General features: G+C 34.8%; 1 protein-coding gene across 6 annotated transcripts in view; it reads left to right on the top strand.

Annotated features, from left to right (window-relative positions):
* The window catches only part of GRIA2 (glutamate ionotropic receptor AMPA type subunit 2), a 150,460-nt gene that overhangs the window by 77,726 nt on the left and 47,422 nt on the right, over nucleotides 1–25,312 (top strand). For all 6 annotated transcript variants that reach the window (XR_001885380.1, XM_017871039.1, XM_017871038.1 and 3 more), the window contains exons 3-5: nucleotides 6,924–7,163; nucleotides 16,093–16,289; nucleotides 21,052–21,105. Coding sequence is in view for 5 of the 6 variants with exons in the window: in XM_017871039.1 (XP_017726528.1) it covers nucleotides 6,924–7,163; nucleotides 16,093–16,289; nucleotides 21,052–21,105 (491 nt within the window). In the remaining variant the exon portion in view is untranslated. The remainder of the gene's footprint in view (nucleotides 1–6,923; nucleotides 7,164–16,092; nucleotides 16,290–21,051; nucleotides 21,106–25,312) is intronic.

Below are 25,312 nucleotides of genomic sequence, written 5' to 3'. Positions count from 1 at the left end.
CTACCAGGCGCCCAGGAAAATATAGAGCTGGGCTTCTGATTCAGGCAACTGGGGAGTGTGCTGATGGAGTTCATAATTAGGGAGGATCATATTCAGTTGATGATAAGCAAGGAACCCTTCCTGGAAGAATTGGTATTTATTAAATGACATTTATCAGTTGCCTGCTGTGTGCCAAGTACTTGACAGCCATTCATAGGTAAATGACACTTCATTCTCTCCTTTCAATTAGCTCACAGTTTATGAGCAAACTAGACAAATATAAAACAGGCTAATACACAGAAAGGCAGATTGCTTTAGAATCACATGCAGGAGCAGCTTGTAATTCAGACCACACAGAGCAGGCAACACCTGAGCAAATGCTATATGTGCTCTTCTCTAAGCAATTGCAAGAAATTGATGGATTTTAAGCACGAGGGTTATATCTGCCATGAGAGGAAAGAGATTTATTGTGAAGGAGGCTTTTTGAGAGGTTATTTCAGTCATCTAGTCAATAGATGTTTAAGGACCATATTAAGGCAATGTCATGAGAGCTGGAGAGCACAGATAGAGAGGTCAAATGGACAGTATTTGGTGACAATTTGTATGCTGAGAATAAAAGAAGTCAGGAGTGATTCTAACATTTTTTTGGCCTGAAGAGATGGGCTTGATTTCAACACATAAGCACTTGTCTTGTGGAATTAATGAATTTTAGACTAAAGGAAAATATGAGAAAAATCCTGGTGCATGATTAATAAATAGTTAATGTCAACATTAATTAGAACATTAAAACGTAGGAAAGTCATGAGAGACTTATAGGGCCAACACTCTTTTCAGCTTATGTTTACTTCATACTTCCCTGTCCCACAATGAGGCAGGTAGGTAGTATTTTTATTGTTTTTCACAGATGACTAAGCTCAGACACACTAGTAAAGTAACTTGCACAACAAACCCAAGTAGAAAGTGGCAAAGCCAGGATTCAAACCCAGTTTGTTCTCACTTTTAGCCCCTAGAACTGCTGTGCTGAGGTCAGAGCCTCCCAAGATTCTTGAAAACAGAATAATAATGTCTCTGTGATATTTAATTGTTTAGATTAAAGTAATATGATATGTGTTTAGATATTGTAAAACAGTGACATTTTGTCTATTTCTTTTTTCTTTTTTTATTCTAGAAAGCTCACACATGAGTCCATGAAATAATTGAATATTTTAATTAAAGATTATACCAGCAGGGAAATAAATACAAAATAATCATGAAAATACATTATTGAAAAAATAATATATAATATATTTACAGTATATGTTTTTATCAGTAAGTAAAAGATGACAGCTGGGGTGATGATGAAAGTTTGGAAAAGGATGATGAAAGTTTGATAAGGAGTTGAATTTGACCTTGTTAATAGGGATGAGACTGCTGAAAGATAGAGTTTGAAGAAAAAGAAAAAACAATTGGAAGACAGATCCTTGAATGATGCCTTTATGTGATGTGCTTTAGGAAGACTAATATGACAAGAGTATCAATTGAAAGGAGAGAGAAGAGGTGAGTCGTATGGCAGAACCAAGGAGAAAGAAAAGGAAGGTGAAGGTACAAGAGATCCTTAAGAAGTACTGTTATGGAAACATCATATAGTGGGGACCTTACCTGTCGTGCTTAATAACTGTCTTCCCCAAGCCTAGAACAGTGCATAGTAGGTTGTTAAAACTGCTTTGTGAATGTGCATTTAATGAAGTAGAATAAAACTTAAGTGGTGATGAATGGCATGTATAGGACAAGAAAGAGCAAGAAGGACATTATTCTGAACTATTGCATATAAATGATTGCAGTAGTTATGCATGAATAGAAAGGGAAAAATCAACACATAGATATGGTTTGTCAGAATAAAATAAAGTATTTTTTCATTATTTTTATGGAATTAGTTGGAAATATACGGTTTTAGAAGTTTCCATATAATGAACTGAGGGACACTGGAAGGTGACAGATGGAAGCTAATTTTTTTTTTAGAGAAATATTCTCTAGATTTGATCATTATATTTTATCAAAAATGACTCAGTGTGGAACATCAAAACATAGTAGATAAAATTCCATTTTTTCCCTGAATCAGATCACAATACTCATCCTCTTTGTTGTGCATTTTCTAAACCTAATGTTATGCTTGTCACAGAGAATATTTACGGTGCTTTTTTTGGTAAATAAATAGTTATAGGAGATAACTGGGATAATAATGAAGGTTTGGGAAACATGTGCATAAAAATTGAGTTTGACCTTGTGGAAAAGGGTGTGACCACTAAGAGGTAGAGTGAAGAGAGAAAACAATTGGAAGACAAATCCTTGTCTTCCAATTAAATTGGAATTTTAAATTAAAATCTTTTTAATTTAGGATGTAGGAAGAAGATAAGGCAGTGAAAGATAATTAGAGTGAGGAAAACTACCAAGATGGTGTAATTTTACTTGGCAGCAATATGGAAAAAGAATTAGAAGACAGCAAGACTAGTAGCAGTGGAAAGGGAAAGAATTTCAAGAGGCAAATTTTGGTCTAATAAATTCAGAGAAACTAAGAAAGCTAGATCCAAGGAAGAGATGATTATTTTTTAGTTACCGGGAGATCGTTAGTAACAGATGATAGGGAAACTTCAGTACTGAAATCAGGGTCAAACTGTGCAGGAGGTTAATGTCAGAAGTTTAGGAGAGAAGGAGAGGTTTTCAATGGTTTCCATATTTTGATGTCAGAGTTCCTTGGTGATGCAGCTTTTACCAGTTTTTGTTCAAATCGCAAAGAGGCTGTTGCCATTTCTGCTTATGAAGCAGACTATGCTGATTCATTGAAGTGAATCTCAACTTATAAATATAAAATATGTATAACAACAAAAAAAAAAACATGCTCAGTTCTTCTCCCTTTCTACTCAATAACTATGCGAGGCTATTTAGCTTTTGTTCAGCATACAGACTGTATCGTGTATGCTACATTAACAGCACCAATGAGCAGAATGACCTAAGAGAAAAAGATGTGTGTTGGATGCACCATCAGCGTTGTTATTGGCTTATATCATCTGGGCTTGTAATATAAAGTGAAATAATCAGCAAATTACTTACACCCAGGAGATTATCATTTCTGCTGTTTGACCTAAAGTGTCTTTTAGAAGGACTTGCCCTTTGCTGAGTTTCTCAAAGTTGATATTAAATACTTAATTACAGAACTCAGTGAGAGCATCTTTACTTACTCCTTTGCAATCTGGTTTGAATCTCAAGACATACATGCAATTCTAATATTAATCAGGACAATCATTGAGAAACTTAAAATAGTGTTTCATTGTGTTATTGTAAAGGTCATGAAGCTGGAGGTGAAACTGTGAGGATTTCTGTTTCCTTCTCTGCCTCCAGACGTGACTATATAGGATGTTGGTATTATATAACTCATTTTAGAAAGTTGTCTTTGGAAGGATTTTCAGAGTATATGACACGTTATTTTGGATAGTCTCGGTGGTAGTAAACCTTCCTCCGTTACAGGATGGATCAAAGTTAAGGAAATGGCTTTAAATTTTGGAGGCACCATTGGGGAATAAGGTAAAGATTAAAATGAATAATTTCACTTCTAATGAAGTAAAGAGTAGTTCCGAAGTACTGCAACTAATATTCTTGTGAAAGGTGTCAGTAGGTTATATTGCCTTTGCTAAATTGAGTCAAGCATCAACATTTCAATGCAAACAGTCTTGGATATTTGGGGATGACACATTAAAAGCATAGTGCTGAGTTTTTCATCTTCAGATGGTTACTACAAATGGGGCAAGCAAAGTACCTAAGCTCAGGTCAGCATTCTGATGGATTTGATTGATTCCTGGTTGTAAATCTCAGTGGCATTCTTATCCTGCTTGGGGACAGAGACAGTGACTGCCCTAAGGTACGGAGAGGGAAATGAGCACTGGTGGCCGAATGTCTGTTAACTGTATGCATAGTCAGGAGACATAAGAAAGAAATATCCAGAAAAATAGAGGATATAGGCAAATGGACACTTGAGTAAGTACAATGAAGAAATAAAGGATAAGAAGAGACGGTTGAGGGAGACCAAAGAGAGTCAGGAGAGAAAGGCTATTGTAAAAGTAGGTTCGTTGGAGAACTAGCTGAAGTGCGTGGGGAAAAATACATTGTCTTCTGAGTTAGGTGGATAATGCCTTATGAAGTTGTGTGCAGCTTGTGCCTGTTGTTGGGTCAAAGCCAGTGTTTCCAGATGGCCACAATAACCAGGAGGTCCCTTGACAACTCACTCCAGAGCCTAAAACAAATCGAAAATGAAAGGTATGGCTCCTTATTAAGATTGTCTGTGTATTCAAACAGTGGCATTCTTTATCAGGCATCCTGCTGACGCTGTGGCTCCTGTTTCCATCACGGAAGCTATTTCACTTAAGATGAGAAGAGGTCTCATTAATAAATCATATTGCATGATATTCCTATAGTACCTGGATGACATGCCCACACTTTGCAGGGAAATGGAATTAAACAGACCCAGAGAGAATTTTATAGCAAGTCTTTCTTTTATGTGTCATTTGGAATCATCAATTGCTGAACAAATTTAAGATTTAAGATACACCTGTCAGTATACGTATACTTATGTATAAAATAAGAAATCACTGCAGAGATTTTCTAGATGAGATGAAAGCTATTTTTCATGTATGTGAAGAAAGGACATAGTTATCAAATACACTAAAGGTTATTTTCAGCTCTGCACCCAGACAAGAACAAAAAGTATGGGCATGAATAAAGACAGTTATCTCATCTTTGCCTTATGTTAAGGTATGAAATAAATGTAATGAAATGCATTCAGTTGCTTTTTCAGATATTTCAGTCTGCTTTGTAGAAGATTAGTAATAAAGGACATGTCAATTTACATATTACACAGAGTTTTGGAAAACAAGGGCCACTTAAAGAGGCAATCTTGCTTTCCTTTGGATTCATACTATACAACAGTTACTAAACATTATTGTCTAATATTTTTTGATTGTCTGGAATTGGCAGTTGGAATCTGTACATATTTTAGCAATGCTCGTATTCATGAAACAAATCTATGTTTTTCTACAGACCATCTATTTTTGTGAAGGAAATACAATGATATAAGATAGTGTTTGGTTTATCCTTCAAAAAGGATTATTTTAAAAGAATGGTAGATGTTATGTTCTAGGTTGTTAGATTGCATTTCTGGATGGCTGGTTTCCATTTTTTGCATTGAAATGACCCTGAGATTGAGAAATATCAGCTATTTATTTATTTAAGGCCACATAGTTGGCCAGGAGCGGTGGCTCACGCCTGTGATCCCAGCACTTTAGGAGGCTGAGGCTGGCGGATCACAAGGTCAAGAGTTAGAAACCAGCCTGACCAACAAGGTGAAACCCTGTCTCTACTAAAAATGCAAAAATTATTAGGGATGGTGGTGCATGCCTGTAATCCCAACTACTCGGGGGGCTGAGGCAGGAGAATCGCTTGAAATGGGAGGCAGAGGTTGCAGTGAGCTGAGATGGCGCCACTGCACTGCACTCCAGCCTGAGTGGCAGAGTCAGACTCTGTCTCAAAAAAAAAAAAGACACATTGTTGACTTTACTAGTGGCTTTAAGCACTATTCCGTTAGTGGTCAGTACTCTATAGAGCATTCCAGGGGATCAGTCTTGGACAAAGTAACCCTTTTTTCTCAGAAAGATATTACTGGATTTATGTTTCAAAAGATCATTCTTATTATATTGTGGAGAATTGAATGGAAGGAACATAAGGGGAGGAAGGAGGACAGTTGGGCAGGTATTTCACTCGTTGGGTAAGATAAGCCATATTACTTTTTGATTAGGAGCATGGATTCTGAATTCAGACTCTCTATTTTGAATGTAGTATCTATCACCTATGCAAGTGACTTTTGGTAACTCACTTAATATTGTTCTATGTGTCAATTTTTCTATCAGCAATTTGGAAATAATTATAGTTCCTACCGCAAAAGTTATTATGATAAAAAAATGAATTAATGTACCCTAGAACATGCCAGGCGCAGGGCAAGCACAAAGTTAAGTATATACTGTTAGTGAACTAAGATGTTTAGAACAGGGAGAAAGATAAATGACCCTTATTTGAGTATATCAAGGTATTATAACGAGCACATAACTTAGTTATGGACTGACTTTTAGGGGAAGGAGTCAGTCCATAGCGGATAGTGTCATATGCCATTCATTGGAAACAGAAATAGTGGAAGAGGACAGGAGATTGTGGGCGTGATGAAGATGTCCAAATACAATGTTATTATTTGTTTAAGAATTAATATGTAGTGTAACATACAGGGTAAGTTAGGTCCTTGGGGAAGATTAAAATTAAAAGTTTTGGACTTTATTTAATTGCTTCTTGACTGAGTGACACAATATGACTGAAGTGCCTTTGTGGGGACATGTGTCTGTATGTATCAGGGGAGTCAGGTATCTGTCTTATCTTAAAGAGGCTTTGGTCAGCATTAGGACTCTATGGAAGCACATTAACTTTTAGATATAAAAGCATCATAAATACAGTAAAGATTTTTAAAGGAATTGGATTATGTAGGGAATGAGCTGTCATTAACATGTATAAATCTTTGGTGACTACAGTTTGTTCTCATAGCTAATGTTTTGATTTTTTTTTACTCATACATTTTTCATATTTGTTCCTAAAATATGTTAATGCTTACATAGCTTGTTAAAACAATGATGTATGCATTTTCTTGTAACCAGAACTACTTTTTATGCTTTAGAATCTTTTAAATAAAAAATAGAATCACAAATAAAATGCTAAGTAAATAAGTGTTAATAAGTTTCAATGGATAATTAAATCTATATTTCTTTCAATACGTTAATTTTGTATTTTATGTAAAAGGACATTAAGTTTTAAGCAAATTAATATGATTGTATGCCAATTTCAATGATTTTTCCTTTCTATTTTTCCTATTCTTCTAGTCTGCTCCCAGTTTTCGAGAGGAGTCTATGCTATTTTTGGATTTTATGACAAGAAGTCTGTAAATACCATCACATCATTTTGTGGAACACTCCACGTCTCCTTTATCACTCCCAGCTTCCCAACAGATGGCACGCATCCATTTGTCATTCAGATGAGACCTGACCTCAAAGGAGCACTCCTTAGCTTGATTGAATACTATCAATGGGACAAGTTTGCATACCTCTATGATAGTGACAGAGGTAAGTGACAATATCTCATCTCTTTGTAATGGGGTGAATTCAATGCCTATACTTGACACTTCTATGGCTATTACAAAGCTACAAAGGTGTGATAAAGCCCAAGGATCCCTTGATTTAACTTTGCTGTGATAATGACTAATGCATTTGTAAACGTGGGAAACATATTTAGAGTAAAACAACAATAAACGCTGTCTATGTACAATGTAAAGAGATAGACTGTATCAACCCAACACCCAAATATTCAGTTGTAACACAAAAAGCAATTTTTGGCATCAGCAGCTAAAAACCTGTGATAGCTATACTAGTAGTCCAAGGTGAATGAAGTGGCTTGAGTAAAATTTAAGTGAAACATACAAATAAGAACTTTTATAGTAACATATAGCTATTAAATATTGTTATATGCCAAAGTTTTATCAGGCAGGTGGCATTATTATTGCCCTTGCCTTAAAACAAGATCCCCGAATCTCACAGAAGTTAAAGGTTTTTCTCAGGATCAACCCACGTGTGGTATAGTTTACACACAGGTCTCTGATACCAAACCTATGCTTTTGACACCATTCCACATAATTGTTTATGATGGAATGATTTTGAGTAGCATGCCAGTCTTGATTCATTATTTTAAAATGTAATGGAGGGAGGTACAATGTTTATGTTTCTCATATCCCTTGTTGTGAAGTTTAGTATTAGCAGATTTGCTTGATTTATGTCATAGAATCCCAGGTGTTCTTAACCATTCCTGGGTCCATAATTGGGTGTCAGTGGGCTTGAGTACTCCCTAAATTGTATGAAACATCTTGTGGGTGTGTGTGTTCATATGGATATGTTTTTAGAGAGAGTATCCCTAAATCAAAGTGAAAAGGGTGAAGGACCACTATTGTCCTGGTACCTAAGTACCAAACTCTGCTTCCCTCAGCAGCTTGCTTCCTGGAATATTTATAGGTTCAAATGAAAACCCAGAAGCCTATTTCAACAAAGATAGGGCACCTTGTTAAGCCACAAGGGCAGACAAGAAGAGAGCCAGCCATCAGTCAATTCTCCATTGATCAGTTTGTAGTCATTTACTGCAGCAGTCTCGAGTCGGGAGTGCAGGAGCTAGGTGTCTGATTCTCTGCCCTGTCCTCCTAGTCCTGGGAATGAGAACACTCAGTGGAAAAGTCAGTCAGCACTAAACAAGCTGAAAAAAAATTTGCTATGTCAACAACTATGTCCCCCTGCTTTGAGAAGGGAGTGCTTGGCTATTTCCATAGGGAATTAAAAACTAAAACAGAGAACTATTTACAGTAAATATAGATTTCAATGTGCTGGATGTTTCTGAAGCACACTTATTAACGTGATAAAAGGGCTTACAAAACTGAGCGTATTAAATTATTTTTAGTTTTTCCTCTTGCCCTCTGCTAACTTCTTTAGTATTTTGTGTTGTCCAAGCTAGCCTGAAATCTGGGTGTATTCTTAATACCTCTTTCATCCTTGCATCCTATTGATGTGATTTCCACTGCCTAATTATATTTTATCTGTAGACACTCATCCTTTTCGTTGTCATTACCCCAGGCCAAGCCACCATAAGGTGTTCAGTATCTCATCTCTGCAATTCCACGCTTGTCTTTTTTTAATCCATTTTCCACGAAGTAGCAGGAATTATTGTTTTAAAAAATTGTTTTTGGACTACATTACTCTCTTGTTTGAAATACTTCAATGGCTTCTCATTATGATGAGGATAACACTGAAAAATTTTAGTTGGCTTTAAGGTCTTATAATATCCAATTCCCACTCAACTCTCCATCGCATTCTGCTGTCTTGCTCACTCATTAAAGCTAAATCCATTTGACTTTCTTCTACTTTCTCAGATTCAACAAATTCTTTTGCTTCAAATCTCTGCCCATATCACTAATTCTTACTCCTCCTTGAGAACTGGGTTCATATATCATTTCCTCAGAGATGCCTTTCACAATTTTATCTCTCAAAGCAATCTCTTCTTTTCCTTTATAGTACTTAGGACAATTTATAATGAATGGTGATGTTCATTCTGTCACTTAAGAACTGCCTATTGAGCCCCTGCTAGGTTCCAGGTACTGTAGGATAAGCATCATGTTTTTCACGTAAAGTGTGGCAATAAGCTCCAGGAAGAGAGTGCCCAGGCAGTGCTCAGTGTACTGGATATTCAACTCATGACTCTGTACCCAGTGCTTCAGATAATGCTAGAAAGAGAGTTGATGTTCAGTAAATGGTGTTAATAAGTGAGTTAAACATCTGTGTACAGTATTTTAAGTTCAAGATGATTTTAGAAGCTAAATTTTGCTTGCAAAATTGAAGAATTGAATGACTAATTCTCTTTACACTTTGACAAGGTTGATGGAGGATGGCATTTTTAGTTTCAGCATATACTTCACCTTCATCCTTACCCTCACCATTGCTCCCTCTAGTTATAACTGAACTTTTGAGAAAATTTCAAATAGACAACAGCTGATATAAGTTAAAAAAGAGAAACTCTAGTGTTTGAGGAGAGATATTCAGAAAGACAGGATCTGGAATTAGCAGGTGAAGATGGATGGACTTATGTACTGGTGAAAACAATCTGGAACATTTTAAAATACTTTTATTACTACTTAGAAATACTAAATGAAATTGAAGTGATGAGATAATCTACAATTATTAAATTATACAAGTTGATTTGAGTTCAAGTGCATCTGTTGAGATAACATTAGAGTGATAACATTAAGTAATTACATATAAAAGCCAAAGTGACCTTATGGATACATTTTCAAGGTGTTATCAAGTAGTTGTTGATGTTTTAATGTGAAAAGTATTACAGGGGCCTTTTATCTGAAGTTATTTTCAGAGATAAATATGTAAGACTCTCATAACACTGGCAAAAGACTTGACCTCTGTATAATGTTTTACTGGGCGCATGGAAATGGAATTTTTGCTATATTTTTTTTTATTAATGACTTAATTTTTATGACTTTGCCATCATACTGCATTTTAACAAGCTTATTTATACATTTAGTGTGTGAACTGTTTTTCTACCATTTGGTCCTGAAATCATTTTGCTTCTGCTTCAAAGTAGGCACCTCCTTGCTTTAGTGTCACATGATTTGAAGAATGCACCTGCACGCCCTTTATCCACATTAACCACAGTTTGGAAAATAGATCCCATGGTTTCAACTCTCTACTTACATCTCTACATGCCTCAGTTTCAAACAATTTGGTCTGTTCTCGATGTGGCTCTCTCTTCACCTCCTTGATTATATGATTATTTTTAGGCTCTAATCATCTTTAATTTTTGGAGAGTCTAGGTCAGGAATATATATCGTTAAATTATAATGTCTAAATGCATAAATTGCTGTTCTTTGGAATAGCATAGAGTCCAAATGTGAAAATGATCTCCCAACATTCTACCCTAATAATGAACTAGATGAAAAAGACTTAACATTGTTATATGCTGCTTAATTTCACTACCTTTAACTACTGAAAGCCATTCCTGCTTCCTGGCTATTTGCTCCAATGCTGAGCAATAGGCCAAGAGACTACATCCCACTTGTAAATGATTAGAGACATGGATACACTGATAGAAACATCTTTGTATAGCAACATCTTTGTATGGAACCCTCTTTGACTAATCTAAGTTTATTGGTGAGAGGAGAGCTGAAACTCTGCATCTGGTGCCAGGTGATCTTTTAGGTTGTTGGTGTCTTCTCCTTACCAAGGCCATGTGGCAACAGCCTGGCGCTCCTGAATGCCCCTTGATGACTCTGAAAGCTGCATATCATCACTCCATAAAGAGAACATAAGTAGAATTTCAACACATTTTTAACAATAGAGCAATGGGGTTATCTATATTAATGCATTCAAGATCATGTAGTAGTTTTATTTTTGGATATAAATGTTGTAAGTTTGAATCAGGACTTAATCCAAATGTGGTTTTTGTCAACAAGGTAAGATAATACATTTCTATAGAGAGTAGGTAAAAACAGAATTAGCACTTTATATCTGTGTGTCTTGGTTTCAATTTTGAGCAATATTATTTGTCCCCTGAAGGGAAGGCACTTTGCCTGTAGTTCCAAGAAAACATCAGGCATAGAACAAAAATGCATTCAAATTATAATTTTTTTCCCTCATATTCCTGAGAGAGCTGATGAGGGAAATATATGTTAATCTAATTTGGCCTAGGCATGCTGCCATGATTTAGTGATCATAAATATTAATTTCTATGCTTGAAAGAATGAGTAAGTACAGTTAATTTTAAATGGAACAAAGAAAATATTTTTAAGCAGTAGGACATGGTTTGAATAAAATGTATCTTCTGGCAGTAATCATTTTTAATTTAACCCTTTAACGTGCAATCTGATAGACTTCCCCTGTGTACCAAGTGACCTTTTAAAGGGTTTGCATATAGACAGGTGACTGGTGGCTTGTCTATAACTCAGAGTGTTATTAATACTGGGTCAAGATGAGACTATCACTGACTGACTAGTAGTAATACTTTGGGAGAATTTTAAGAAGATTGTCATTTTATGAATAGGTTATACAACTACAGCCAGTCAGTAACAATAGCCACATAAAGAAGTAATGCAATTTAACATTATTTAATCTAGCCATTTTTTATTTCAGCACAACATGTAATAATTCAGTAGAGTTTAGAACTTACTTTTAGACTTCAGCAATATTCTTGAGGGTTTAAAAGAATATACTATATTTTAGATATATTTACTAGGAGGAATAATTAATCTTCCAGGTTTCTTCTGTTTTAGATGAACAACTATGTATCTCAGCAGTTTTGTTTTAACTAATTCAATAAAAATAAGTGAGTCTCTGCTATGGAAATTCAAATATACTAATATAGTACTAGGGATATTAGAGTCGAATGACTATTGGATCCCAATAGCTTTAAGTAAACCAGTGTTTATGCAAAACTCCCATTGTCCATACAACTTTGTATTCTGAATTACAGGATGAATATATTTATAGATACTTCTGTGCTAGTTTGTGTGGAAGGAATAGAGGCAGATCACAAGTCATACTTTCTCCTCTAATTGAATATGGTACAAAGAGGTCAAGAGCACAAATCTGTGTTAGATTTGAAGAGTTTAATTTCACCTTCATATACATTTTCAGTGATTTTCAAATTTAAAAATGGTGTATTAATTATAAAGCAATGAGATGATACAAAACTTTTAGTTGTGAGAAATGAGGAGATCAAGTTGAGAGAGTCTGAGAGTCAGTTACTATTACTGAAAAAAAAAAACCTAGGGAAATGGGTTATTAAGCATTGAACGTCGGTCTCTTCAAATTACACATCAGATAATGCAATCATTTGTGAATTCTGCCTGTTGTTAGGAGGTAATTTAATATTATTCAGTGTCTTCTTATGAAACTCAATTTATTAAGTCTGATATAGCACTACTTGAGCAGTATAGTTTCTTAATAAACATGTAAGTTTTGTTAGGTTCCACAGGTTACAAAACATTAATCTTGAGATTTTTAATAAGAGTGAATCCTGAATCCACAGCAACTATAAATTACTTTTGACGCATAGAACAAATGAGTTTGAAAATTAAGAAATTTTTTTTTTTTTTTTTTTTTTAAATGGGGTCCCGCTCTGTCACCCAGGCTGGAGTGCAGCGGCATGACCTTGGCTCACTGCAATCACCACCTCCCAGCTTCAAGGAATTCTCCTGCCTCAGTCTCCCAAGTAGCTGAGATTACAGGCGCTGGCCACCAGGCCTGGCTAATTTTTGTTTTTATAGCAGAAATGGGGTTTCGCCATGTTGGCCAGGCTGATCTCCAACTCCTGATCTCAAGTGATCTGCCCACCTTGCCCTCCGAAAGTGCTGGGATTACAGGTGTGAGCCACCGCACCTGGCTCAAGTTAGAAATTTCTTTAAATACATTCTTTGTGATTTTATACATCATCTCTATACTCTTTTGCAAGGTGAACTGCTGGAAATTTTAGATTTAGGATTACCACTTGGTGAAATCCATTTACAAAGTGTCATTTATATTTAAGCTTTCTTGTAATATATGTTAAATGTTGAGGCATAATATTAAGAGCATCACCACTTGAAATTGTGTCATGTAGTATGCTTTATAATTAAATAAAGCAAAGTGAAATAAGCTATTGCAGAGATGAAGGGATGCTTATTGGTAATTGCTATATAGTAATATATGGATAGCACAGAGAGCCCCATCCATGGATGTAATGGCTTTAAGAAGGTGACAAAGGGGAGTTGAACCATGACTGGGATGTAGGAAAGTAGAACCCAGCAAATAGAAAGTGGCTTAGAATTTAGATTTTTTGTTTCTCTTACATGCAGAGAAAACTGGGTAGACTTAATGGCTGTTTTCAAGTACATTGATAGCTGTTGAATTGATCATAATGCCAGCTGTGTGTGTTCTGCCTCTACTGATGAAAAGGGAAGGATTTAGTTGACCTACAGTGTATTGAAATCATAGGCGATCTGGGAGGTGTTTTAAAGATCTGTCACTGAAAGTTTTAAAAAATGACATATGGTCTTTTTACATTATCCCTTGAGAAATTTATGTTTATTTATATATTTTGCCAGAAGACTGGATGGAGGAAACTAATTTCATTTTGCCAGAAAAAATAGTTAACTTTTTTAGCATGTGGTTCAATCTTCCATTCTGAAATAAAATTTAATTATTTTTAATGTTTATTATAAAATATTTAAAACAACAAATTAGAGAAAATGCTATAAAGATTCCCAAACACTCTTAATCTGACTTTATTAAAGACAATTATATGACTAATTTTGCTTGATCTATATCTCTTTGTTCCCTGCAATTATTGAGAAACAAATACGAGACATTCTGTCATCTCATCTGTAAATATTTCAGTGTTTATTTGGAAAAAATGATTCTTGTATTTTAAACATAATGGCAATAGCATTATTATACCTAGACAATTAACAATTCATAAATATTATTCTTTTCCCACTGTTTGTTTGAAGCAAAATAAAACTGAGATCCATATATCATAATTAGTTAATATAATTTTTAAGAGTCTTATAATGTAATGCAGTTTCCCACAATCATCTAGTTGATGATTGCAACACCATGGTGCTTAAAATATTGTCTTCTATATATGCCCTATAACTTGGTAGTTAGATTCAGAAGTGTGATGAAATTCAAGTTTATATTTTTGGCATGACTGTAGCCAACACTAAATAGGTACGTACCTATTCAGCACCAAAATAGGTGGAGTTGAATATTATCATTGGGAGACATATCTCTGTTATCTCTCTTTTGGGGCAGTTACCGGTAGTTGATGATTGTTGCCTTGATTTATTAATTCAGTAGGTGTTACAAGATGGTGATAATTTCAGATATACATTCATCCATAATCTATTAGCTAGAGTATTTCCAAAAATAAAGACCATTAGTCCATTATTACCCTGAAAGTGGTTCATATAGGAAACGCAGGAAAAGTCTTGTTTTACTTCATTATTTACCAGTCTTCAAATTAATTAATTGGTTCCCTAGCATCCACCAAAGTCAAGCATATTTTTAAAGCATAATTTCATAGATTTAAAATAGTTTATGTATGTAAGTACTTCGCATTTATCATTCTAATTAATATTCAAATGGTCCCATCTTTATTTAAAGAGCTCCTCTTCAAATTAGCTGCTGCGTGCTTTGAGATAATACTGATGGTTTTAGAGAGTTCCTTCCCTTCTGGTGTCATAAGATGTATCAGACTCATCTTGCACACTTTTGGCCAATATTGAATCCATAAAATTTTAATGGTGGTTTTCTTTTTTGAAATACTTTTCAACAAAATTAATAATTAACTTTTTTTTCATAGCAAAAAGATTTAAATAAAATTTGGTATTTGAAATTAGGTTTTGAAGGAGATATGATCACATTAGGTGAATCCTACATTTTTTAATCAAAAGGACTAATATTCTTTAGAGAGAAAGATGCAGGCTTTTCTAGAATAAGGAAGATGATTTGCTGAGTTCTCGATTCATTCTGGAGTCTCGATTTTGCATTGTTTATTAAGTTATCAATATAAATGATGAATTTGGTTTTGCTGTGAATAGCAGAAGTAACATGAAAGGCAAGTTTATGTAGCATGTCTCCAAGTGCTAAATTGAGGATATAACTTATCAAGAAACAAATCCTCTAGTTGTTGTACCTCTTAATCCTAAGTATGAGGTAATATATGGACAATTACAAAGACAATAAAAGTTTTCCAAGTGATATGATGCTATAAGCGAAGTTACTAACAGGAAAATAGATGTATTTGGAAAGAGAAGTAAATCTATGCTAGAGAAATAACTACCACCATCTGGTTAATAGGTGAGACCACTTCAATTTCTCTGGGATCATTCCCAATAACAAAAAAATAACATTAGAAGATTGTGGAAGGAAAAAAAAATGAACCCAAACTGCTGACTAGAAAACAATAGGAGTCTCATAAAGAATATTGCCTCTTATCCTCACATAGACTTACATAGATTCCTCTCACTGAAAATGTACTCATCTTATTCAGGATACTAATATCAAATAACAGATCATCATGTACGACTAAAAAAATTTTTTCCCATTCTATAAGAGTAAGAAATGTTTGTGATGCCATTTGATTTCACTTAAACCAAAGGTATTAACATTACACTTTAGTAATATTCTAAAGAAGACAGCTGAGAGGGTTGAAAGAAAAGGATATTATTTTCTACTCAAACAATGACTCCTTTGGTCAGAACAGTAATATTTAGGTAATGAGTTTATGATGTGAAGTGACATAAGGAGAAGTTGATAAAGATCATAGCTATAGCTTTTTTTTGAAGGAGTCAACGTTCCTTTAGTTGCACAAATCTATCTGCCTTAAAAATATATTCGCTGGCAATTTCATAACACAATCCTGAGTTATTCACGTATCTTTATCAGTCATCATTTTTCTTTGCCTTCCTAGGCTTATCAACACTGCAAGCTGTGCTGGATTCTGCTGCTGAAAAGAAATGGCAAGTGACTGCTATCAATGTGGGAAACATTAACAATGACAAGAAAGATGAGATGTACCGATCACTTTTTCAAGATCTGGAGTTAAAAAAGGAACGGCGTGTCATTCTGGACTGTGAAAGGGATAAAGTAAACGACATTGTAGACCAGGTTTGCTACTTTCTGTTTTCTAATGATGCCAAATATAGAATATGCATGCAATGTCAGCATTTGCAATGTGTATTTGTGTAAGGTGCTTGAACAGCAGTTTTTGCTTTATGTTTTATGTCGGATGCAGCAAAGATCATCAATTAAATTATCTCTGGCTTCAGTTAGCAATAGCAAATGGTCATCAGTAATGCTGACACATCATGTTAATCATTAAATAAATTCAATAAATAATGCCTGATTTTTATATTTTATATGATCAATGATACCCTAAGCTTTGATATTTTGATTTGAAAATTTTAAATTTAAGTCTGATGAACTATTTAGAGTTAAAGAAATATACATGTATTAAGTTAAGACAAGTTGAGTTCTAAGGGAAAAGTGAGTAATTCATGAATTTTTTGGAGTTACCATCTATGCCTCCAGAAAGAATATGTAGTTATCTTTGCAAGATATATATTTTTTCATCTATTAAGAGACTTGTGCCACTATAAAAAACATTGATTTGTTAAATTAAAATAAGTAGGAAGGACAACATTTGGGCTATGCTTACTATTGAGAAGTAAACTAGATACATCCCCTTGAACTGTTTGAAAGAATCACTCATACAAGTGATAAGGATATTTTTATCTGTGCTTAGATGTTACCTTGCTTCAGTTTAAGATCTTTCAGGATAGGGAGCCATGCAGTGTTATCCTAATAATACAGATAGAATCCACCATGATTTACAGATAGAGTAAGTCACTAGGGATGATGGTGACACAGCATCAGCATCATGATTGATTGACTAAGGTCTCCTTTACTGATATCTGCATCTATTTCTAGCTGATAAATATATGTGTATGAGAGTATGAGTGTATATGTGTGTACATATGCATATATGTACATATATATGTGCACATATATAAATTTTACAGTTGACCCTACCAATATCCTACCATTGACCAGAAGCCTTACAGATAACACACAGTCAATTAACACATACTTCATATGTTATATGTATTATATACTGAATTCTTATAATAAAGTAAGCTAGAGAAAAGAAAATGTTATTTAGAAAATCATAAGGAAGATAAAACATATTTACTATTCACTAAGTGGAACTGTATCATCATAAAAGCCTTCGTCATCATCATCTTCACACTGAGTAGACTGTAAAGGAGGAGGAGGAAGAAGGGTTGGTCTTGCTGTCTCAGAGGTGGAAGAAAATCCATGTATAAGTGGATTTACACAGTTCAAACCCATGTTGTTCAAGGGGCAATAGTATACACTGTGGCTACTAGTGCCTTCGAATACTGTGGAAGTGCAAGGAAAATACGCACTTGTATATGCATTTCTTGGCTCTTTTAGCTTTGAGGAAAAAATTTGATTCATTAATTTGTTCAACACAAACATTCTGCAACATAAATGTTGATGAAATCCTAATTGATATATAATAATACAGGCCCTAAGACATACAAAATGGATCTTTCATGGAATACCGAATAACTGAATAGAACTAACTTGTTATGTGAAAGAATTAAATGTTGCATGCCAGAGAGGTGAATAATTTCAGTAGAAAAATCTTGATTCTAGTCTCAAGAGATGAAGTTAAGATTGTTTTAACCTGAAGGCCTCTTGTTCAAATGTGAACTGCAAAACTCATTTGAATTTCACAGAGGTTCTCATTAAAACTGAATTTTAATAATATTCATCAGTCTTTGGTTTAGAAAATTTAAGGATTCCTGACTCATCATAATAAATGTTAGTGAAAGACTGTATCAAAATATATTTTTCCAAAACGAGAAGAGAGAAACTACAAAAGAAAACAGGAATATATTGGAAGTGATGTTTTGAAGTAAATATGATTATGGTTACATAAATGTCCATATCGACATCTGTTCAAAATGCAGAGTATTTTGCACATATGTATTGTAAGTCCCTTGAATGTATTAAATCAGTGCATGCAATGGATTGCCTTAGCAAACACTGAGGCCATCCTCTGTGCTTGAAATGAGGGATGCAAAGAAAGGTAAGAAAGTGATATCTGCATCCCATGAACTCATTGTTTAGAGATAAAAATGGACACAGTGTACACAGACAGCACTACAGAATTACAAGTTAAAATGCAATGTAGTCTAGCAGCATGGAGGAAAAAGAAGCCTTCTTAAAATGGGAAGTTTCATTTGTGATGGGTTCACATAAGAGGTGGCATTTGGCTTTGCTTGGATTCATTCATTTATTTGTTCAGTAAATATTCCCTGAGTGTCTGATGTTTGCCAGACAGGCACTGCAGTAGATCCAAGGAAGCAATATTAAACAATAGGCCAGTCACCATCAGTGCAACTATTAATAATGTATTTACAGAAATTAATATATAATTTTACTAATGGGATACACTATAAATGAAAAGAATGGTATGTTATGAGAGATCATTACAGAAAGAAATAATTTAGATTAGGATATTCTTCAAGGAATAGTTTACCAGGCAAAAAATGAGGAGGATGAGGTATGTTCCAAAAGAAAAAAAAAAAGAAAAGAAACAATGTTTAGTTATTCACTCAACCAGTGTTTTTTCAAGACAATAGAGATGAAATAGCACTCTTTATTGCAACAGTAGCTTGAAGTTAGCAATAAATGAAATTTTTTTAGACTATCGGTATTTATTTTTATTTATGTATTTATGTATTTATTTTGAGACAGAGTATCACTCTGTCGCCTGGCTGGACTGCAGTGGCGTGATCTCGGGTCACTGCAACCTCCAACTCCCTGGTTCAAGCGATTCTACTACCTCAGCCTCCCAAGTAGCTGGGATTACAGGCACACACCACCACACCCAGCTAATTTTTGTATTTTTTAGTAGAAACAGGGTTTCACCGTGTTGGCCAGGATGGTGTTGAACTCCTGACCTCATGATCCGCCCACCTTGGCCTCCCAAAGTGCTGGGATGACAGGTGTGGATTATGAGTATTTTGTTATCATTTGATACAAACTTGACAGTACAGATTTCTAGTTATCATTAGGTGGGAAAAAGATTCAGCCATCAAAAACATTTATAAATTAATGTAACTTTTCTATTGTCAGTGCAATAATAATTGTTATTATAACACAAAGACATGCTGGTTAGTATGGCCAATGCAAATTTTCATATAGACACTGGGCTAGTGAATTTTTGTATCCTTCCTTTCTCTCAAGTAAACTCAAGTAGGGACTACTGACATTACCTTTTATACTATGTTTTTTTAAAAAATTTCTCAGCAGGAAGATATGGATGATTCAGAGAGTAGAATGTACAGTAAGCACAGCTAACAGATGTCAGCAGGAAATAGGAGGGACATAATCAATCTGATTCAGCTGATGCTAATTCATATGTTTTTCATTCAGAAGGACATCTTTTCTTCAGAATTCTCCCTTTAACACAGAGGGTTCAGTTCCTTGGAAAAGGCAATTTAGTCATGTTACGTAAAACTGAGTCAGAAAACAATATAAGTTTTAACTTCTTTTCAAACGGCTATGGCTTAATGTCAAAGTGGCATATGGTAGAATCGTTCCTAGGATTTTGTTCTTGCTCTTTAACTAATAGCATTTCTCTGGAGCACCTGACTTTGTCTCGGATTAGAGAAAGTCAGGGTAGTTATCTCCTGGGGAGTATAAGAATTATTCAAGAGTCAATTTGGCAAAGAATATACTGGTGGAGCTTTCCAAGTAGACAAGCAGAAGAAACAGAATGTGTGAAGCCCTGAGGTGATGAGAAGAAGCTTCTGTGTGAACAAAAAAACCTAAGAGGGCCAATGTGACTTGAGGGTATAGAATAGGAAAGTTGAGCCTCAGAAATTTGCAATATCATTGGAAAGCAAAACTCACCCAAACCATTTAATCAGAGAAATGATTTGGTTAGAATTTTTGCCTATAGCCTTAACATTTCATGCTTTCCATTGATGGGATCATCTCCTTAAAAAACATACATGACATTACATTTGAATGTCCATGTACCAGGACTAAAGCATGGCCAGTCTGCCTATTTCTACTCTCTTCATAATTATACATATCAGTCAAAAGTCAAATTGATCAATAATGTCCAAAACCGTTGTCAGCATTACCATGATGACCACTTGTTCCATGCTGTGTTTATCTTGACATTCATTTTAGATTTCGATTTGTAGAGAAAAATTAGCTTCTCTGCTACTTTGCTCTCTAGAGCTGGCAATAATGTCCATTTGGACTAAATTATAAACATTTCACGGTCCTTAGGATAGGAATGTTACTGTATATATCCATATAACAATTCTTTTATATGCTTTCTAATATTCTTTTGAAATGTATGTAGTACTATAAACTCTATGTGTATTTATTTGAATATAGACATATGAACATAAAATCTCAGATGCTGAACAGTTTAAGCTGTTTAATGTTTTATTAAAAAGACAAAAACATAGCCTTTGTAGGAATAGAATTATGACTTGTCATGGACTAAACATACTTTGGTTTTATACTTCTTAACATCCTGTGGTTTTATTTTTTATTATTGACAAAAATGAGGTAATAATTTTGTTTAGTTAGTGACTTTCGGAAAGATAATCATTTAATAAGCATTAGTATGTATTATTACTTTTATGAGAGAAATATCTAATTTTGATAATTATATTTTATCAAAAATGACTTATTTTGGCACATCAAAAAATCCAGCAGATAAAATTCCACTTTTTTTCCTGAGTCAGATCATACCATTAATTTTATATTTGCATTATTTGTATTAATGAAATAATTATTTATTTGTGCCTTTTAGGTTATTACCATTGGAAAACATGTTAAAGGGTACCACTACATCATTGCAAATCTGGTAGGTGAATTAATTGGTATATATTATTTTACTAGATATGCTTATTCATTAAAAATTTAATTTTGAATGGCCAGCATTTATCAGTGGTGTTTTAAAAAATATAATTTGATTGTAATTAACCAGGCATGGTGGTGGGCACCTGTAATCCCAGCTACTTGGGAGACTAAAGCAGGAAATTTGCTTGAACCCAGAAGACGGAGAGGTTGCAGTGAGCTGAGATCCCACCATCGTACTCCAGCCTAGTGACAAGAGAGAAACCCCATCTCAAAAAATAATAACAATAAATATAATTTGATTGTATTTGATAGATTAGATATATTTCTGCAATTATGTTTTAGAATTGCTTCCCACTTTGCATCTTCTAATCAATTTCTTATTATTATAAATGATATAAGAATTTATAGAACAGTATTTGACAAGCTTCGTAAATTGTCTTAGATGATGTATTTTAAGAAAGGGAAACTTTTCAAAAATATTTAAAGTTTAATTGTCCACATATTCCCTTGTCTCTGTTTTTTACTGTCTCTGTTTTTTATAAACTCTGCCTTCTGCACATTCCTTTAGTTTTTAGCATATATAATATCTGAAATAAATGTAAATTTGTGAGAATATGTCTAAGTACAAAATTAAACCTGAAAAATCAAGAATATTGAAATATTATGCATTATTTAAGATTTCCTACTTACTATGTGAACAACAAAATGAAAATTAAATTTCTATAGCCAATCATCTTTTCATTAAGATTTCTGTCAAAATAAGGACCACTTAATCATGGCTTCTTGGGTTTGTGTTTTCTCCGGGCCATGGTCACTCATATTGGCTCAGAATAAACCTTTTACAATAGAAAAGAAGGTAGTATACTGAAGAAACAGAATAATTAATTGTATTTCCCTCTTTTAACTATCATCAGAGTCAATTTAGAATTATCACTAGACATTTCTCTTTTCAAAATAATTTAAGCCTTTACTGTTACAAAGGTTAATGTTATTTGAATAAGTAAGATGCTATGTGATTCAGGACTACACTCCCCCTACACCCTGTCTCACCCAAGAACAAGAAAAAAGGGTGAGAGAAAGAGGGAGAAAGGCAGAGAGCTTATTCTAAATAGCATAATAGGACTTTGAAAAGCTTTTGACATATACAAATGTAGATTTATTTCATGATTCCTAGTGTATCAGATTGTTACATCAGCAGACATTAGTTCTAGTGGTGAAAGGAAGAGATAAAACAGAACAATACAGCATTTACAGCCTTCCAACTGATAAATGTTTTCACTAGAAGTTGAAGGAATTTAGAATATTAAATCTCAAAACTGCATGCCATCGGGTTGCTCAAGACAAAATTTCTGTTTGGCAATGAAATGGGTAACTACTATAAAAATTCTCTGGGACTTTCCTTTAGAGTGTATTAAGGAGATGCTAAGGACTCCCTAAAGAGAAGCAAGAGTTAAACTAGATGAAGCTCTGTATTCAGTCTCTCTAGAACCACATTATGTGCAGGAAACAGCCTGGACAGTCAGTCCCCTGTGTGAATTGTGCCATTTGATGAACAACACAGAGCCACATTGAAAACTGTGATCTTTAAAAATGTACAGATGGAGAAGATGATATTGGAACATTGAGAAATAATGACAGTAGGTGGCTCATCAATTTGAGAGCTGATATCTGATGCTATGAAAATGAAAATAAGTGTTTGAATGACCAAAGTAAAAAAAAAAACAAAAAGCAAGTTTATATTGTTGTCATGCTTCTAGAGAGAAATCTACCCAATATTTTATCTGAATTCAAGTTCGGTTTTTTTTTTTTTTTTTCTCAATACTTGGTTTCTTTGCCATATGGAACTTCTAGTGAATCAATAAGTTCTAAAGGCTGTATATATAGTATTACAATTTCTGAGAATTTGGAGGACACTTGGAAATTTTACTGACATTCCAAATTAAAGAATGTCACCCAAAGTTGAAGGGCTTTCATCTTCCAAACTCTTGAGACTTTCCTTTTCTTCGCCCTGTTCATGTTGTAATGAGTTCTATAATAGGTGGTTATAGAAGATTTTTTAAAAATCTGCAGATAATATTATTGATTAATTTCCTCAGGAACTACTGAATGCTTGATTGGGCTCCTAAAACACAGTCTGTGATTAAGTCCTTTACAACAGCATTGAGAAGGGTAACTTGTAAATAAGGTGATGAAGAAGTGGTCATTAGGAAATCCAGTTCTCATTCCTCCAACCTTACTACCCATATAGATTTAATTCTTTAAAAAGCCATGATTCCATACTGCTGATGACTTTACATGTCTGCCTGCTGAAATTTTAAAATTTCACAGGTTATTAATGAATACTTATCTTCTATTTTAAATCTCTTCAAATATAGCTCCAGGAGTAGCAGTATCCAATTTAACTTGATGAGTTGTTGCCATCTCTTTTGTTAACCCTTGGCCTCTCTGTTGTGATTTATTCTTTTTTCCTTCTTCCTCTATTTTGCTTCTCATATATTGAAGTTTCAGAAAAGAAAGAAGAAAACTTAGGGAAACGCAGATTTTCACTGAAGCCAGCTTGAAATCTTATTTAAAGTTTCAGCTTAAATGTCGTTGTAGTAAAATGACAGTAAAAGAATAAAAATTGTGGAAAACCTTAAAGAAAGAGAAAATAGGAAAGGAAGCATTAACAGATGCAAAAAGTCAACAAAGTTTTTCAGGACACAGAGCAGATGAAAGATGAATTCCTGGCACAGCAAAGAGAAGGAAGATAAAACAGTAAGTTCTTGTCAGAGTGGGATATAGGTGAGAACAAGCCGGTTCATTCTGCAGAACCCCTGTGACATTCAGTCTTAGAAGAGCCAGAAACCACAGAAAGCAAGATTGAGGTGTGGAGCTAAAAGCAGGAAGCTCTTACAGGTCTCTCTGGAAGCAGAGCCTGACATCACTATTCATGTGCACATTCTCAAGTAAGTGCTTTCAGGAGTAACCTGTAAGAGAGTGAGGGAAACAAGAGAGAGAAGGAAAAAAAGCGCACACCATTTAGAATGGTGATCATTAAAAAGTCAGGAAACAACAGGTGCTGGAGAGGATGTGGAGAAATAGGAACACTTTTACACTGTTGATGAGACTGTAAACTAGTTCAACCATCATGGAAGACAGTGTGGCGATTCCTCAAGGATCTATAACTAGAACACCATTTGACCCAGCAATCCCATTACTGGGTATATACCCAAAGGATTGTAAATCATACTGCTATAAAGACACATGCACACATATGTTTATAGCAACACTGTTAACAATAGCAAAGACTTGGAACCAACCCAAATGTCCATCAATGATAGACTGGATTAAGAAACTGTGGCACTATACACCATAGAATACTATACAGCCATAAAAAAGGATGAGTTCATGTCCTTTGTAGGGACATGGATGCAGCTGGAAACCATCATTCTCAGCAAACTCTCACAAGGACAGAAAACCAAACACCGCATGTTCTCACTCATAGGTGGGAATTGAACAATGAGAACACTTGGACACAGGGTGGAGAACACCACACACTGGGGCCTGTAGTGGGGTGGGGGGCGGGGAGAGGGGTAGCATTAGGAGATATACCTAATGTAAATGACGAGTTAATGGGTACAGCACACCAACATGGCACATGTATACATATGTAACAAACCTGCATATTGTGCACATGTACCCTAGAACTTAAAGTATAATGACACAGGGAAAAAAAAAAAAAAGAATGTGGTTTGAGGTGAGAGCTGGATTTAGTCTGATTGCCTCTGGGCACTTTGTTGCATAAATTGCACTGCACTCATTCAGCTTGAGGCAAAGGGTCTTTGTACCTAGATCCCAGTTTTTACTATTAAGCAAGGGCCATCAGGGATGCAGCTTTGGTTGTCCCAGGGCAATTCTCGTGGAAAGGTTATGGATGGTAGCCATTGGCCAAAGCAGGGGAAGTGCCTAGGGGATGGGCAAATCAACTACACCTGTAAAGTGCATCGTACATCCTAGGGCACCTGGGTGGTTCACTAAGACCACCTGGTACAAGGGACTTGATTCAAAGGCCATAGGGAATAATTTGATGCCCCAAGGATTCTTTTTACACAACCCAAGCAACCAGGTAACTACAAGTCCTGGTCCCTAAGCAGCTATTTCCTCTCTTGATAATACTTCTTATTAGAGAAGGTGAATTAGAGAAATTCTTTTTTCTTTTTTTTTTTTTT

This window comes from Rhinopithecus bieti, unplaced genomic scaffold (genome assembly GCF_001698545.2).
Source record: "Rhinopithecus bieti isolate Rb0 unplaced genomic scaffold, ASM169854v2 scaffold_3878, whole genome shotgun sequence".
NCBI lineage: Eukaryota > Metazoa > Chordata > Mammalia > Primates > Cercopithecidae > Rhinopithecus > Rhinopithecus bieti.
The sequence above is the reverse complement of the archived record's forward strand: the minus strand, read 5'-3'. Positions and strand labels throughout refer to the sequence as shown.